The 14,971-nt window shown below is 43.1% G+C and overlaps 1 protein-coding gene across 2 annotated transcripts; it reads right to left on the bottom strand.

Annotated features, from left to right (window-relative positions):
- Window positions 1-1,738: 1,738 nt before the first annotated feature.
- Window positions 1,739-6,065, bottom strand: LOC135484110 (uncharacterized). 2 transcript variants are annotated; one of them, XM_064765238.1, is made up of 5 exons: window positions 5,948-6,065; window positions 4,571-4,895; window positions 4,125-4,271; window positions 3,581-3,797; window positions 1,739-3,117 (listed from the first exon to the last, which is right to left on the bottom strand). In XM_064765238.1, exons 1-5 carry the CDS (start codon window positions 5,994-5,996, stop codon window positions 2,872-2,874), a joined length of 984 nt encoding a protein of 327 aa, XP_064621308.1. In that variant the 5' UTR covers window positions 5,997-6,065; the 3' UTR covers window positions 1,739-2,871. The 2 variants fall into 2 exon arrangements, with proteins under 2 accessions (XP_064621308.1, XP_064621310.1); XM_064765240.1 differs by having other exon boundaries at window positions 5,805-6,039.
- Window positions 6,066-14,971: the final 8,906 nt, after the last annotated feature.

Genomic DNA, 14,971 nt, shown 5'->3' on the forward strand with positions numbered 1-14,971 from the left:
TTTCTTTTTGCAGCAACATGGCCAGTGAAGCTTCATTCACCCAAGACTCGTGGTAAATGTTCACCGCGAGGTACTAAAGCATTCCAAATTTAAGGATGGAACATCCTTGCCGACTTTACAGTAAATACAATGACAAATACAATGACAAAGAAAACTGGACCAGGTATATGCGCTCTTTTCTGTGCCCGTAAGACAATCACACCGTCTCATCGATAGGAATCAGCCATCCTTTAATCCAGTAGATGCCAGTAGGCCCCAAGATGATCATTTTCTCCAGTTAGAAATGGCGATGACTCCGGACCATTTGTATTATCAGCAGTTTTATTAAGGGCACTACCAGCACGCTGTCGGCTGCCCTACTTCATCCTTGCCTGCAGACTGGCCTCGGCTCCTGCGCCCAGACAATATGCAGGATCTGGATGTTCAAAACAAGTTTTATCACTAATACTGACGCGTTGACACCTTCAGCGTCGAACCACGTAGATCTACGTGGCCCAAATCCCCCCCTCCCCCTCTTTGATCTGGTTATCGGAGTCTCGTGGACTTCATGAAGGAACTACGCAATCGCCATCTTCAGGGCAAGAGAGAAACTGAAAAGACCTGACGGTCTTAAACGGTCTTTTCAGTTCCTATCTTGCCCTGAAGATGGCGATGGCGTAGTTCTTTCATGAAGTCCACTAGGCACCGATAACCAACTCAAAGAGGGGGGATTTGGGCCACGAGGATCTACGTGGTTCGGCGCTGAAGGTGTTGATGACAAAATTTGTTTTGAACAACCGGCTCCTGAGCAGAATCCCACCAGAGAAGACACTGTGCACGTCAGGGAGGAGTCTCACCACAACCCTTGTCAACTATTCTAATCATGCACTACGTCCCCTCTCTCTTCCCCGTATCCGTGTACTCGACGGCCCATTCGGATTCCACGAAAGAAGCCATTTGTCATCCCCAACCCGGGAGAAAATCAATGATGATGGCAAGTGCTATTCCTGGTTGTTTCTTTCATGTTGGCGTGGTGGCGCGGTCGTCGGTCATTCCAAAATTTGGTTATAGTCTGCTCAACAGTAGAGGTCATCATCCGGAGGTAATGTGCGCATCGCTCTGCGCCATGGACTATACCAACCTGCATCATTATGATAACTGAAACCTTTCAGCTTGCCGACCCATCGTCGTTGTGGGAATTTCCCCTCTAGCCTGGGCTAGTAGGAATGATGCCACCACTACACGTTCACAAAAGGTTCAGATCGCCATGTTGAATATTTTGAGAATTTTTGTGTGGTTGCCTCCATGCCAACAATAAATCATAGTCCACTGTAAAATTCTGTTTAACTCGTGCGGCATTTCTGTAAAAAATCTCCGAAAATCGGGGCGAGCATAAACTGGTCTTGAGGTCTGTATACTCTGCCATGGCAAGGAGCACATCGGGCCATGTGATAGCATTATTGTCTATTGATTTCTCATCGCACATGATACTGATGAACTCCTTAATACCAAGTAAATCGGTGATTGCTTTCCGGAATACGATCGATCTAACTGCAACAGCTATCTTGGCGCGGGCTTGGACAGATTGGTTGCATCTTGACCACTACGGTTTTTGCATCTTTATCAATGATTTATAACCTTGGCTACGGAATTTGCTTAGGTCTTTCAGTATTAAAGGACCACCTCATGTCTGATTGAGAAATGTTAAGCCAATTGGCCGGAACCTACCCCACCTCGAAATAATTAACCAAGCCCTAACAACATTTTCTCACTTTTATTGAGCATGAATCTTCATTTACGAACACGTGTGTACCTACACGCATCTATGCATCGTCAATTGTCATAGGACATGTAGTTTAGAATCAAAATGGCACTATTCATCAGGAAGATAGCCCGATATCGCCAAATATGATTCAATCTGATAGCGAATTGCCACAATGTATTCATAAACAAAAAACACTGGTGCAATAAAATCAAAACTTCAAATTTTCTCTCCATTAAGGAGAAAAGATAGGCAAGTAAGGCAACCTTTTATTATGACATTTCCCGATTTCCAACCCAGCAATGTATACAGAGAGTCAAAACCACACCAAACCACTGTCATCGAACAAACCTTCAGAAAACTGTATATCGATATACAATGTATAGATATATGGACGAGTTTTTAAAAGAATAGATTCCCTCCGACACTTTTATTTTACTATTCAACGAATAACTGTGCAAATCTGTTCATCTTGAAAATAATCTACCCATAGAAGGCTTTTGGATTGCTTCTAATATGGCGACACTCAAAGTCACTTTAGGAACGATATCAATGTTTCAACCCAATAAAGCCTTAGAACAGTTAGTATAAATGTAGTTTGTGTCGGACGAAAATGATCGATTAAAAAACTTAAAAACTTAAAAACGTCTTGTCATACATGTAGTTCTCACTGACGAGAGCATTGCACCATCTCTCAGATCAATACATGTATATTTTATGTTAGGGGGTCTAGACTTCATGTTTCTATTTCTTGATTATTGTATAAAATATGTTACGTTTTTTAAAAACTAGCAACTAAAAGCTTGGTGTTGGCCAAATTATGTGATGACCACTTTTTAAAACGCCCGGATGCCACAAAGACGACTTTGCCCATTGCATGCGCTCCGATTGTCCTTGATGCATCGCTTCTTCTTCAATTGCCGTCCACGTATTTGCCCTAGAATGAATATCATCATTTCTTGGTCCAGACAAGCTGTAAATTCTAAAGAACAGGTTCGACATATAAAAAGATATAAAAAGGTTTAAAATAAAAATCAGAATAAACACGTCCTTTATGTATTATTGTAGATTTGTAAGCCGTCCTTGGTTTCAAAGTCAAGAACTGGACACTTATACAAATCTATACGTTTTTAGTCCATCTTCATCTTGGCGCATAGGACGCGTGCCGTCTTGAACGGCTGGCCCGTGTGGGCAGTCTCCACACCACCCCAGCAGGTCCAAGCCATGCCTCTCTTGATGTCAGCCTTCCCAAGAAGACCATTGATGATCGCTGGGCAGTAGCCGCCATTTTCCAATACTTCGTAAAGCCAAGGGCTCTTTTGGACCTTCTCTATGGGTTCCCAACTGTAGTCGAAATCGTAATTCTTGCACGCAATCTGAAAAATATATACAATTTAACAAAAAAACAGACCTGGCCACTTATTCCACCAATACTTTTGGAAGAAGAAGTTACGAACTCCTACAGAATTGCCGGGGCAAGCTAAAACTAAAATCATCCAAAGTACATCAGAGTGGCGGATTGAGAGAGCAACGATTTTTCAGGGAGCTTCTCCCAAAGTAGCCCTCAGAGTGATGCTTGGAAATGCCCCCATGCATATAGACACCCAAGTTTCCAAGGTCGTACCCTGGGTATCCCTGCACCTCCTTTCCCAAATTTCTAGATCCCTTTGTGTATACATCAGGCCCAAGTGAAAAACTGATGCAGAACCAGAAACCGAAGAAATAGTGGTAGGACGTTTTGAAGTCTCAATTATCTGCTGTCCTACTGTCGAATGATGTCCTAATGGAAGTACATGTACGTGTGTATTTGCTCTGTATCTTGCCTTTCTCTCAACATACTTCAAATGAGCCAATGGTCTGAGAGTCATGCTCCTTCCCGCCGTAAGGGAACCAAGCTTGCAGTCCTGCTCGATGGGCGTTGAGACTTGCCCGACCAAAGGTACCCAGCTCTGCTCCATTCCAGTGAGCTACGTAGGAACCTTGCTGGCATCCGTCTGCCCGTATTGCTTCTCGAGGCAGATTTTGGCCAGTGTAGCAGTAGACCATGTTGGCAGCGCTGAAAGGTGAAAACGCTTTGACATTCCTTCTCTAAAGTGTTTTTGGTAAGTGCAAAAGGCTTGCAATATCCCCAGGCAGTGATAGCAACAACTTATGGGGGCAAGAACACAATGTAGATGATGGAGTGGAAGGAACGCTTGCCAGTGTGGTACTTTGGTTGAGATGAACGTGTTGCAAGAAGTCTAGAGGTGTTCCTGTTGGAGTTGTGTGTCTGTCACTCAAGTCAGTTCAACAACATCACGGAATCTTTAACGATCATCAACTCGCTATATTAAACGTTTGAAAAAGCAGATGGGTTATCTTCATCGAAGAGAGTCGCACTCACAGTGATTTTGGCAGAACACACAACACCAAACTTCTGTAGATCTCGTCACCCCGATGATGGGTTTCCTCTCCACCCCACGACGTCCAGCCCTCTAACCCCCTGATCTTAGCCTTACCAAGAAGACCGTTGATAACACATGGTGAATATCTAAAAAAGAAATAATGGTATATCATCCTCTTAATTTGGACACCGGAAGGCATGCTTTGTCAAACACCGCCCATCTCAACGATCTCCAAGATTTTACTGTAAAATCGTAACACTCACGACACGTGCAGCTTTCGAAGCCCTATATACGGTATGTATCTATAGAAAAGCTTAAATGAGTGACTTTCATGTACTGGGCAGGGGCTTAAGTTATGCACACTAGGAAGTTTATGTGACGGCGACCGCAGCGAGACGATGTCCTGAATTGTTATAGCTGAATGAAAACTATAAAAAACACTCACCCGTTGATGACATATGGTTGGAACCTGGGTTCCCTGTTCACCTTTGTTACTCGGAGCCAAGCGTATCGATGCTGATTGTTTCCCACGAGCACGTCGAAGCGAGACAGACTCTGGGAGTCGTACTCTTTTCCACCCCAGGGGAACCACGCCTGGAGTCCACTCTGGTGATGGTTGACGTCGCCGCGCCCGAAGGTTCCGGTTTCCTTTTCCTGCCACAAGCACACCACGGAATTGTTCCTGTCCGGGGCCCTGATGGCGTTCGCTGGACAAGACTGCCCATTTCTTACCGACGAAAAGCTCGCCATCGCGGAGGGAAGAGGGATGTCTGAAAAAGAGGCTATTTGTTGAATATAAATCGGCAGTCGGTGTCCCAGTCGCTCCAGTTTCTCGTCACTCTTTCCGCCGATGCATGGCATATGTGGAATAAATCCAGGCGGGAGGCTCTCGCGCATAGCAACGGTGGCGATCATTCTGCGAATGCATACGGGGTAATCAGAGTGCGGGGACCCAGCTGTTTACACTCCGGATGCAGTGGAACGGCCAGCCTCGTCCTGTCGCCCGATACGAGGAAGGACGATGAGTGACGAAATGTACCACATAGGAGTCTACAGGGGTAGGATTCTTGCACCTGCATGGGCGCTTGGATACTCCCCGGGCTTGCCGGCGATGACTTACAATAGGCAAATAGTTTATAACTGATATGAGTAGAATAACTGGTATTGTATGAATGTGGTTTTATATTTCGTGGTGTTGGCTCCTTATAGGAAGCTTTCCTCTGTACCACTCTGTACATTGTAGGTCTATTTATTTTCTGTACAGTAAATATTAAATAAATATATAAACTGCTCAGAAGACCTGTACTTGACCGAGGGTTTTCGATAACACTGTCGCCATGACGTGAGTTCACCCAAGGCAGATCAAACGTCCCTGGCAAGCAGTCGGAGTGTTCTCTTGGACGCATGGAGTAAAGACATCCAAGCGTGTCACTGCATCGCACTCGTTTTGAGTGTATACGTCCATTGCCCATGCAGAGCAACCACTGACATGCTCTATATACTATCGACATATGTGCGACAGCTCCCCCCCCCCCCACCTGCACCACCACCACCACCACCACCACCACCACCACCACCACCACACCACCACCACCACCAACAACATCCATCACGACGTACCAACACCACCCCACAGGCAAGCAACATACACTGACTTTTAGATGTAACTGACTACTCACCTTTCTCGAGCTTTCGTAAAATGTCAGGCGGACACCAATATCAGGCGGAGAGTGATGGATAGCTATGCCTGGGTAGGTTCACAAAAAAACAGTGTCTGGCCTACATGCAGACTACGCGCAACTCGATGAACACTGGCATGTACCTGAGAATATCGCTTGGCGGCTTGTCATGCGCACGCATCCGGTGACCATTTATTGCCACTTCCTCAGTCATGATCATCCTACACTCAGGATGACATTATCAGTTTATTTTTCATTCGCATTCTACAGTTTGATATTCGTGATATTGGTTCTTGTAATTGAATATAATCGCTGTAATTTATATCCGTGCACAACAAATTATCTATTGTCGACTGCCCTACTTCGGTCTTGTCATTGTAATTCATTGATTTGAAGTAAGATAACCGCTCTATGGTTTAGCAAGTGGCAACACTCCGATGTGTGTAAAATGGGAACAGCTGAGCAGTACCGGAGGCTATAATATGATAGAGCCGCATGCAACAGCGTACCATGCAAGTTACCTAGCCTGTGGTGTGCGCATGCAAGTTTACTCAACTCGCCAGTATTTCGACTGCCAACCCCACCCCAGGCACAAACAGACAAACAGAGATTTCAGGACTGATCCATGATGTAATGAAAAAGGACCAAACTTGCAAAAAGAAACTCCATTAAACATAAAGGGATAAGGCGATGGCCGAATGTCGTCAGCGAGAAAACAATGTGATTACGTCAACAAGTCTTCCAACTGAAACGGGCACTTGCGCCGAAGAAAGGAAAAAGCATTTTTCTGACGTGATTTTCTAAGATTCACTATCCCAACTATTAAAGAGATTGGCTGAAAACTCGGGTAATACGAGTCCATTTCTTTTCGCTCACGGAGGCAATCTAAAAGGTCTTGTTGGCTTGGATATGACAGATCAAAGAACAGAGAAAAACGCATGTTTTTGAAGAAAAAAAGGAGTCAAAAAGTAATTGTATGCTTTTAACGGTGTTCCATTAGTTAATGGTGATGCTTGAGACGTGTTCGTGTAATGCAATCTCCTTCGTACAATGAGAGGGGATATTGTGCAATACTGACGTACATGACTTGTACCGTAAGGTTCTTCGATAATTATCAGAAATTCTGAGGGTATGAACCATGTGCTGAACACCGAAAAGAAAGGATTTAGTGTTGTGCAATACCACACCGTGTTGCTTCGTGCATATATATCATGACCTCGAGTATAATAGATACATGATACCAGGACATAGTTAAAACTTTTGGTATTAATTCTTGATGATACGAACTCCTCCAAAGTTGTATGCTTTGTCTTTTTGTGTCAAAGTTTCTACGGAAGGGAGAGTTTTTCCAAGCGGCGGTGAACCGCAGAAAGGAAATGTCTGTGGAGTCAAGCGGCAGGGAAATGTCTGTGGAGTCAAGCGGCAACTTCACGACCACATAAGGTTTTAGGAAAAGAGAGTCTGGTGATTCTCAAACACGTGCTTTTAACGCATACGCTTGATATTCTTTCTTACCTTAATTCTTTTTGCAACAACAAAAACGCACAATTTACGATGCGTGTTACAACTTGTTTCCGTTTGGTGATTTAAAAATCTTGAATGACGTTATATATATGTGTGTAAGTCACCTCTTCAGAAACATTTCACCTGGTTTATTATAATACATGTATAATGTAAAATGGTGTTTTATATCACTTATTCAAATTCTTAACGAGTAATAAGAGTAGTTTGTCATAAGACGATTCGCATTATGTGGAAAGGAACCCTCTCCAGTCCCTTGATCAACCCGGGTACATCCATCTGATTCGCTTGATTAGACCAAGTATCTTTTTCAAACTAGCGATATCGGATACGCTTTCGCAGTCCCAGCCTTTGAGAAAGATATGAATACATAGTCATTGCATGGCGCTTCCCCTCAGCGCTGGATTTCTATGGCCTCGCGGAGAGAACAAGGCTAATAAGGAATACAATCGCTCCGGGGTGTGCGAGAGCAGACAACGATACGCAAGCTCGAACTATCACAATAATGCGGCATCAAGATGCCAAGTCTGTGTCTATGCCTCGGATGAGGGATGAGGTGCCGACAGGGCTTCATGGACGAATGGTATATTGAATTTGAATTTGAATTTGAACTGGACGGTTAAGTTGTCCGCTGCAATCAATGGCAAAGTGACATGAAGGTATCGAAAAATTAGAATGAAACATAACCAGCAATCAAAGCGAACGACCTACCTCGTATATAAGTCATATTGTTAGTGTGACATTTTCATTCGGTGACTAACACTACTGCTACACCGGGGAAAATCAAATAAACTATACCGTAATCATCGGCATCAGTCAGACAGTGTCAACAAGGTTCTGCCTGAGTGCTACATGTTTTCCACTTGTTTGACATTTAGCTCACTGCTATTGATTTAAATGCCAAGTCAAATGCGACTGAGACTGGCGAAGTCGTGGGAGCTCTGCGTTAGTCACATTAGGTAAATGACAACATCACAATAACCCAACAATTTAAGGAACTTTGATTTGAATTGCAGTTGTGTTAGAATGAGAGTGTTCGATTAATATCGGACAAGACAAACAATTGATGACAGTGCTTTGGACGCACTAACTTTCAGAAGGGTTAATAACACGTTGCAGCTGATGGGCAAAATATCATCACACGGTAGGCATTTACGGTGTAAGAAGATGCGGAGAGATTGCTAATGTCACATGCACTCTGGCGCTATCCGTTACACGACCAGCCTTCTCTCCGTTTCCAATAAGATTCCAATATCTGAGCAACCCATACAATGGGTCATATTTCACGAGTTGTTTGCACAGTATCCCTCAGCGGCGATTACGCGGACAGCATGGCTACTCGCCGGCCTCACTACCAATTGCTTGTTGCTTTATAGCTGATACGATACCGTTTTTTCCTTTGAGCTTATACGATACCGTGGATTCCGTCGTCCGCATTGATATCGATATTTCACTTTAGCATCAATCAGATTATGTATCTATCATTACCTTCCAAAATTTTCAACATCTTACCGTCGTTCGTGTTTGCATTGAAAATCCATCCGAAAATGACACAAAATGATATATTGTTGTAATTGATATCTGGACATGTCAGAACCAATTAAACACTGCCAATGTAGTTGTTGATGTCGTACAGATGCTGCATGCAAAAATCAGCTCAAAATCCCAACCGCTTCATGGTTTTTCTAAAATTCGGTAAATTTTTGCAAACTTCTGCCATCCAAGTCAAAAAGGGGCCTTGGATCCAGGGCCCATATGACCATCCATGAGCATGAATGTATAGGACTGAAAAGCCTGTAATACCTGGGTACAAGGTATTTTTAAAGTGGTCTGCATTCGCAAACAGTGCGTGATATAACGCTGAAAATGCGGGATATTGATGATGGATACATAATCTGATAGATGTTAAAGCAAAATGTTTATATCAATGCTGGTTTGGCAGTAATTCTTCAAAATATCACGAAAACGATATTCCCTCTCAATCAACTAGACTTTGATGTTTTCACCCCAAATCTTGGTTCAGTACTCAGACTGACATTGTCTTCCATGTCATCAAGAAAAATTTCAAAAGATTTTGATATTTGAGAACATGATCAAGTTGTCATTTCGTGATATCTAGAAGAATAAATGATTAATCAGTACTGATATCGATATTTCACTTAAGCATCAATCAGATTATGTATCTATCATTACCTTCCAAAATTTTCAGCACCTTAGCGTCGTTCGTGTTTGCCCAAAAAATCCATCCAAAAATGACCCAAAATGATATATTGTTATAATTGATATCTAGACATGTCAAAACCAATAAAACACTGCCAATGTAGTTGTTGATGTCGTACAGATGCTGCATGCAAAAATCAGCTCAAAATCCCAACCGCAGAAGATACGCCACTGATTGTAAAAGGAGTAGCTTTTTATAATTATTTCACTGCTTCTCCTCATACTTTTCTCAACCACCACTATCAATAATGGTTCGATAAAGTCGACTTACTCACCACTGCGACATGATTGACACAGGTATCCACAAGATGGCAATGCCAATAACTTGTCTCTCATCTCAAGCAGTCACCATTGAATGTTGGGATATACAGGAAGTTCACAGTTAAATACATGTAGTTTTCCTTGAAATGTTTCTGAGTCTATGCAGGGGAATATGAGAAGGTTCGAGTGTATGACTTATGCATGGCTAATCCAATAAATGAGGGTATAGGTCTCACTAGCCAGTGGTGATCAGGTCAACATTGGTCCCCCTTAAAAAAAAGTTCTTCAATCTCAGGCGATTACCATGGATACAGATGAGCCTATCATATCGCTATTGCTGCATGTTCAAATGTCGGTGTCCTGGGTATTTTGTGAAGAGGTAGCTCTGACGATTATTTGAGGAAAATATCAGCTTCTTCTGTGCACGTCCGCAGTGACCAGGCCTCGCATTCTATGTATAGCTCAATCGGATGTTGACATGAACTGGTTCCTGTCAGAGTGCACATGTTCTCAAGGTGAGACTTCGAGGTCAAAATGCTCAAAGAAAAGCCGCAACGACACCCTATTTTGGTATCAAAATTTAAAATTGTTATTATTTGGCTTTCTCAAGGTGATAAGTAGAAGTTTATAAAAATATTATTTCACCATCCATGTTAATTGTCAAGTTATAAGGCGGCAAGGTGAAATTTTCAAAATTTTCATCGATGTACAGGGTGTCTCATGTATTGTGCTGCCCCCATGTTCTCATGACTGAATTACTTGATAACAATGAAAGCTGGCCAGATGTATTCTAGAAGCGACAAGCTATTCAGAAATGTATAGGTTTATGTGTGAGAGTGATATACTGCAAGGTCGACAGCCACTTGAACAGGGGTATGCATGAAATGACGTCGCGCCATTTGTGGAGCCAGGTAGGCCCGGCCATTGCACTGGCTAGTGAGACCATATTAAGAATTGGGTAAAGAATGTCAGAACCATTCCACTTTGTGGGCCTAGAATTGGACTCAGAAAAATTTAGAGGAAAACCATTTAACTGTGAACTTCCTGTATATTGGAAATTCGACAGCACACACGCCAATGACAACGGCAGTCATGGCAGTTCTTAACTTCTAAAGTCTAAGTTCTTAACTTCTAAAGTCTAATTTCATTAGGTTTCCCCAAGTTTTGATGGTGTCTATATTCTCACCTCTATGCTATCATTGAGAAGATGGCGATGACAGAACCAATAACCCGGGGCAAGAACATCTTTCGTTGTTGGCAATTTAACAGCAAATACGCCAAATAACAGCAGTTTTTTACCTTCTCTAATTTCATTAGGTTTCACTGGGTTTTGAATCGCTAATGGTCCGTTGGCGTCAATATTCGCGCCACTATGCCAAGATTGACACCAACTAAAGATGGCGACGACAAAAACTCGCTTTCACCTCTAGCAGTTCACCAGGAACCTGGGCTCAGGAAGTGTGGCGTTATCGGCAACTCCACAGCCAATATCAGGATGGCATCGGCAGTTACGAACTTCCTTAAATTCATTGGTTTTCCTTGGTTTCTTACGCTAATGGTTCGATGGAGCCAATGTTCTCACAACATACTTGACACCAGTAATCACCAGGTGGCAATGACAGAATGTTGCTTTCACCGCAAGCAGTTCACCAAGGATGTTGTCATATTACAGATTGGGGACTTGATAACAACCACGCCAATACGAAAACGGCTCGAGGTTGGCGAAAAATTGGAGGTAGGCGTACGTAACCATGCTAACGGGGTGGGGAACTGCCTCACCCTGACCCTATTTTAACTACAGATTCGGGGCACAGAGGGATACTACACTCCGGACACAGTGGACCGGCCTCGTCATGTCGCCCGGTACGGAACATCCTAAGATCAGGCTCTATGCAAATGAATCGAGATCCGCCAATCTTGCTATCCAATTTGTGTCGTGGATTGATTAGCAATTTTCTCCGAGTTGAGATAAATCAATGTGTCCAGATTTATCCAATTGAACTACTTTAGCCAAATGTACGTAATGTACTCTTATTCCTCCAGCCAGACGACACAGCTAAAAAAATAGGCGATATATAGACATATAGCGTGCGGTAGATCAGTTTATTATCGAGCAGTTCGATAATCCGGGTTCAACACTTACTCAAAGAAACCTCTCGAGTGCTTTCAGAGGCGGGCGAGACAAAATTTCTTCCGTGATGATCAAATGGCAAGATGGGGTCCATTACTAAAACGATTGGTGTTTTTCATTCACAGATATCCCGTATAAAGACCGAGTGGGTCTATGTCTCCTTAGTGTCTTTTTTACCTCCCTCGGAAAGAGGATGGTAGATTGAGGTTACATTGGGCGTGATGAGTGGAAGACCAGGCCCCTTGCCTGACAGAGATCTCAGGATACCAGATTATTAAAAGATACTTGTGTCATCTTCCACTCTCTGGGTTACCTTCTTTTCTTCCTTTCGTCGTTGAGGATGGGCCTGTAACCTTTCAGTGATATCGGGTGGATTGATCGTTGGGGCGCGCTGTCCTTCAATGAGATTGCTCGCCACTTCCCTCGCTATGAGGTTTCATAGCAGCATGGAGTCAGTCACTGTAATTAGTAGCTACACGGTCATGATATGAACGGGGGTGATTGCCAAGACTACGATTGCCCGCAACAAGGTGAATTGCATGCATGATCATTGCTTCGCTGAGTAGGGTGGTTCTGATGGTATTAATGTGGGTGGCAATCGACTTAGCATCAGTTGACAGTGAATAGGGTGATTGCTATTACCGATCACTGAAACCCCTAGGTAGGAGTAATCAGTTGATGCATGGCGTATCACTGGTGGCCTTTGAAAAAGATCCAAATCATGAATAAGATGTTTTCCTTCTCTTTCTTATGAGGATAGCCTTTGTCAGATAACGGGCACATTGGACGTGGGTTTCAGGTTGATTGATAAAGATATATATATAAACAAATCATTGTTTCTAAACAAAAATGATTCATTTTACTCTAAGTTTGTTTTTGTAAGTAGTACACACTGCAGTATATATCATTTTTGACGAGCAGTACTAATATATCAGTTTATTCATCGATCCAGTTACGGGAGGAATATGAATATCTTTCGTCAAGGTTAATGCCTCAGGCAAACCACGAATATCTAGGTCCTTGGGGAGAGGAAGGCTTGGGAAATTTAATATCCGTTATAGCTATATAGATTATTCTGTCATTGGCATGGGGATTCTCGACAAAAGCTAACATGTCCGTTTCAAAATCAGCTTGGTTCTTGATGTTACTAAAAGAGTTCAGGAGGAAATTTACTATGAGGTGATTCCTCCTGCTTGTGGTAAAAGAACTTGTTTTGACAAACATGTGTCTCATCTTCATGGTATATTCGCATCAACGGTGACATCAGTATCCTTGATGCTGCAGCCTGCGGGTGATTCGATAGTGATACAGACTCGGATGGTGGTGTAAGTCTCTGTTAATAAACTGCAGTTACTGTAAAATCGTCCTTCAATTCCAAAACAACGACCTATCTGCCCTGAACAACAGATCAATTATTATTCCAATTGCCGGAAATTCTCCTTACCCTAAAGATCGCGGTTGACATAGCCACTTACCCACCGAGTAAATAATATTGATGTCTCGGTCTTGCTCAACCTAAATGCTAAAGGTTAAGTCGCCAGCAGGGCTAGTAGCTGACGTACTTATATACTGCGCAGATGGAGGTGGATCTTGTCAGTAACGACGTGTGGTATCTATCCTGAGGGGGGCCTTTGTGATGAGCCGATCATAAACCCATACAAAAACTTGAAAGCTGAAGAGCTGCTGCGTATGCCATAAATTTTTAAATGCCAATAGTGGTGATGGTACGTCAAGGGGTTGCTGTTGATGTCCTTCGTGTTAATATTTCCTGTTAATTCTATCTAGTTTTCGGTATCTAAAACTCAAGCCCATATAGTTCCAGATAGAGTTAAACAGCTAAGAGTATGAGCAGGTTATCTTCAGGCGAAATAGCACCTTTCTTTGAGAGTAAGTTGACGTTGCTTTGACATTCCATATTGTTAAAGGACATCCTAGAGCTCCCTTATGTGTACCACCATCCTATCATCACAGAAGTCATTTATTCATCATACGATCGATTACACTTCAAATTGAATATCCTACAGAATAACATAATCTTACGAGATAATATCATATAAAGTCGCTGAAACGTATCGCATCACCGCGAAGAGCTAATCCGTAAAGTCTTTGCCTGGAGTCAGTATTGGCACTGCCTGCACTGTTCGTACATATATGGTGACGGGGTAATGTAAGTCATTAGTTCTTCTTGATAGATGATATTGGCCCAAGGGATTGATTGATTCGGTGATACGGTGTACGGGCGGATGGTAACCATTCCCGGGTTCGAGCTGCTCTCACGTGCAGTGGCAGAGACATCAGTGGTCGGAACGCGCTGCCTTGGAAGCCTGGACACCCGCGCAATATATACTTCCGGCTCCCGACTCCGTGATCGAAGATGTTTGGCGATTACACCGAATGCTCTCAGGGCGATTGGTGCATTACGATAATTCCTCAGATAGCTAATGGCTGCGGATAAATTGGTTCACATTATGAAGGTTATTTTCAAACTTGTGCTTGATGAGCACAAATTGGCAGTTGATGAGGCAAATGTTGCTTGATTACAACAAAAAACTAAATGGTATCTAGTGTCATTATCAAGTCGAAGTTGGTAGATTTTCGTATTGTAAAATGAATTACTCTTGAGTAGGTCACGGTAAGTTCCGCACAAAGAATTGGCAAAGAGGCTCTTTGACAACGATAACGTCTTTGCTTTCTCCTGATCCGTGTTTTGAGTTTTTGCTGAAGATGCATTGGAATTCTGTGATCTTTCTCGCGACGCTCAGCTTCTTTGCCATTTCAGAGAAGGACATATTTCAATCTGCATATATCTGCGGTTCGCGGCTTTCCCAACATCACCAGGGCATGCAGCCGCTTCGAGCATTTTGACTCCAGCATATGACCTTGCTGGTAAGGCCACATGCTTGGTTCATTCAATCACGATAGCAACCCCTTGAGACCATCTCCCGCCTCCTTCGAATGCTTCCAAGATTCCTCATCCCTGTCGCTGGAAAACTATGCCAACTGGCCATCTCAGTCCACGCATGGCGGGAAAACT

Source organism: Lineus longissimus, chromosome 3 (assembly GCF_910592395.1).
Source record: "Lineus longissimus chromosome 3, tnLinLong1.2, whole genome shotgun sequence".
Lineage (NCBI taxonomy): Eukaryota > Metazoa > Nemertea > Pilidiophora > Heteronemertea > Lineidae > Lineus > Lineus longissimus.

Coding starts and splice junctions, on each gene's coding strand:
- LOC135484110 (XM_064765238.1), bottom strand. CDS start 5,996: ATGGTCACCGGATGCGTGCGCATGACAAGCCGCCAAGCGATATTCTCA. Junction 4,272..4,570: donor CAACCATATGTCATCAACGG/GTGAGTGTTTTT, acceptor TTTCTTTTTTAG/ATATTCACCATGTGTTATCA. Junction 3,118..3,580: donor AGACCATTGGCTCATTTGAA/GTATGTTGAGAG, acceptor TATATTTTTCAG/ATTGCGTGCAAGAATTACGA.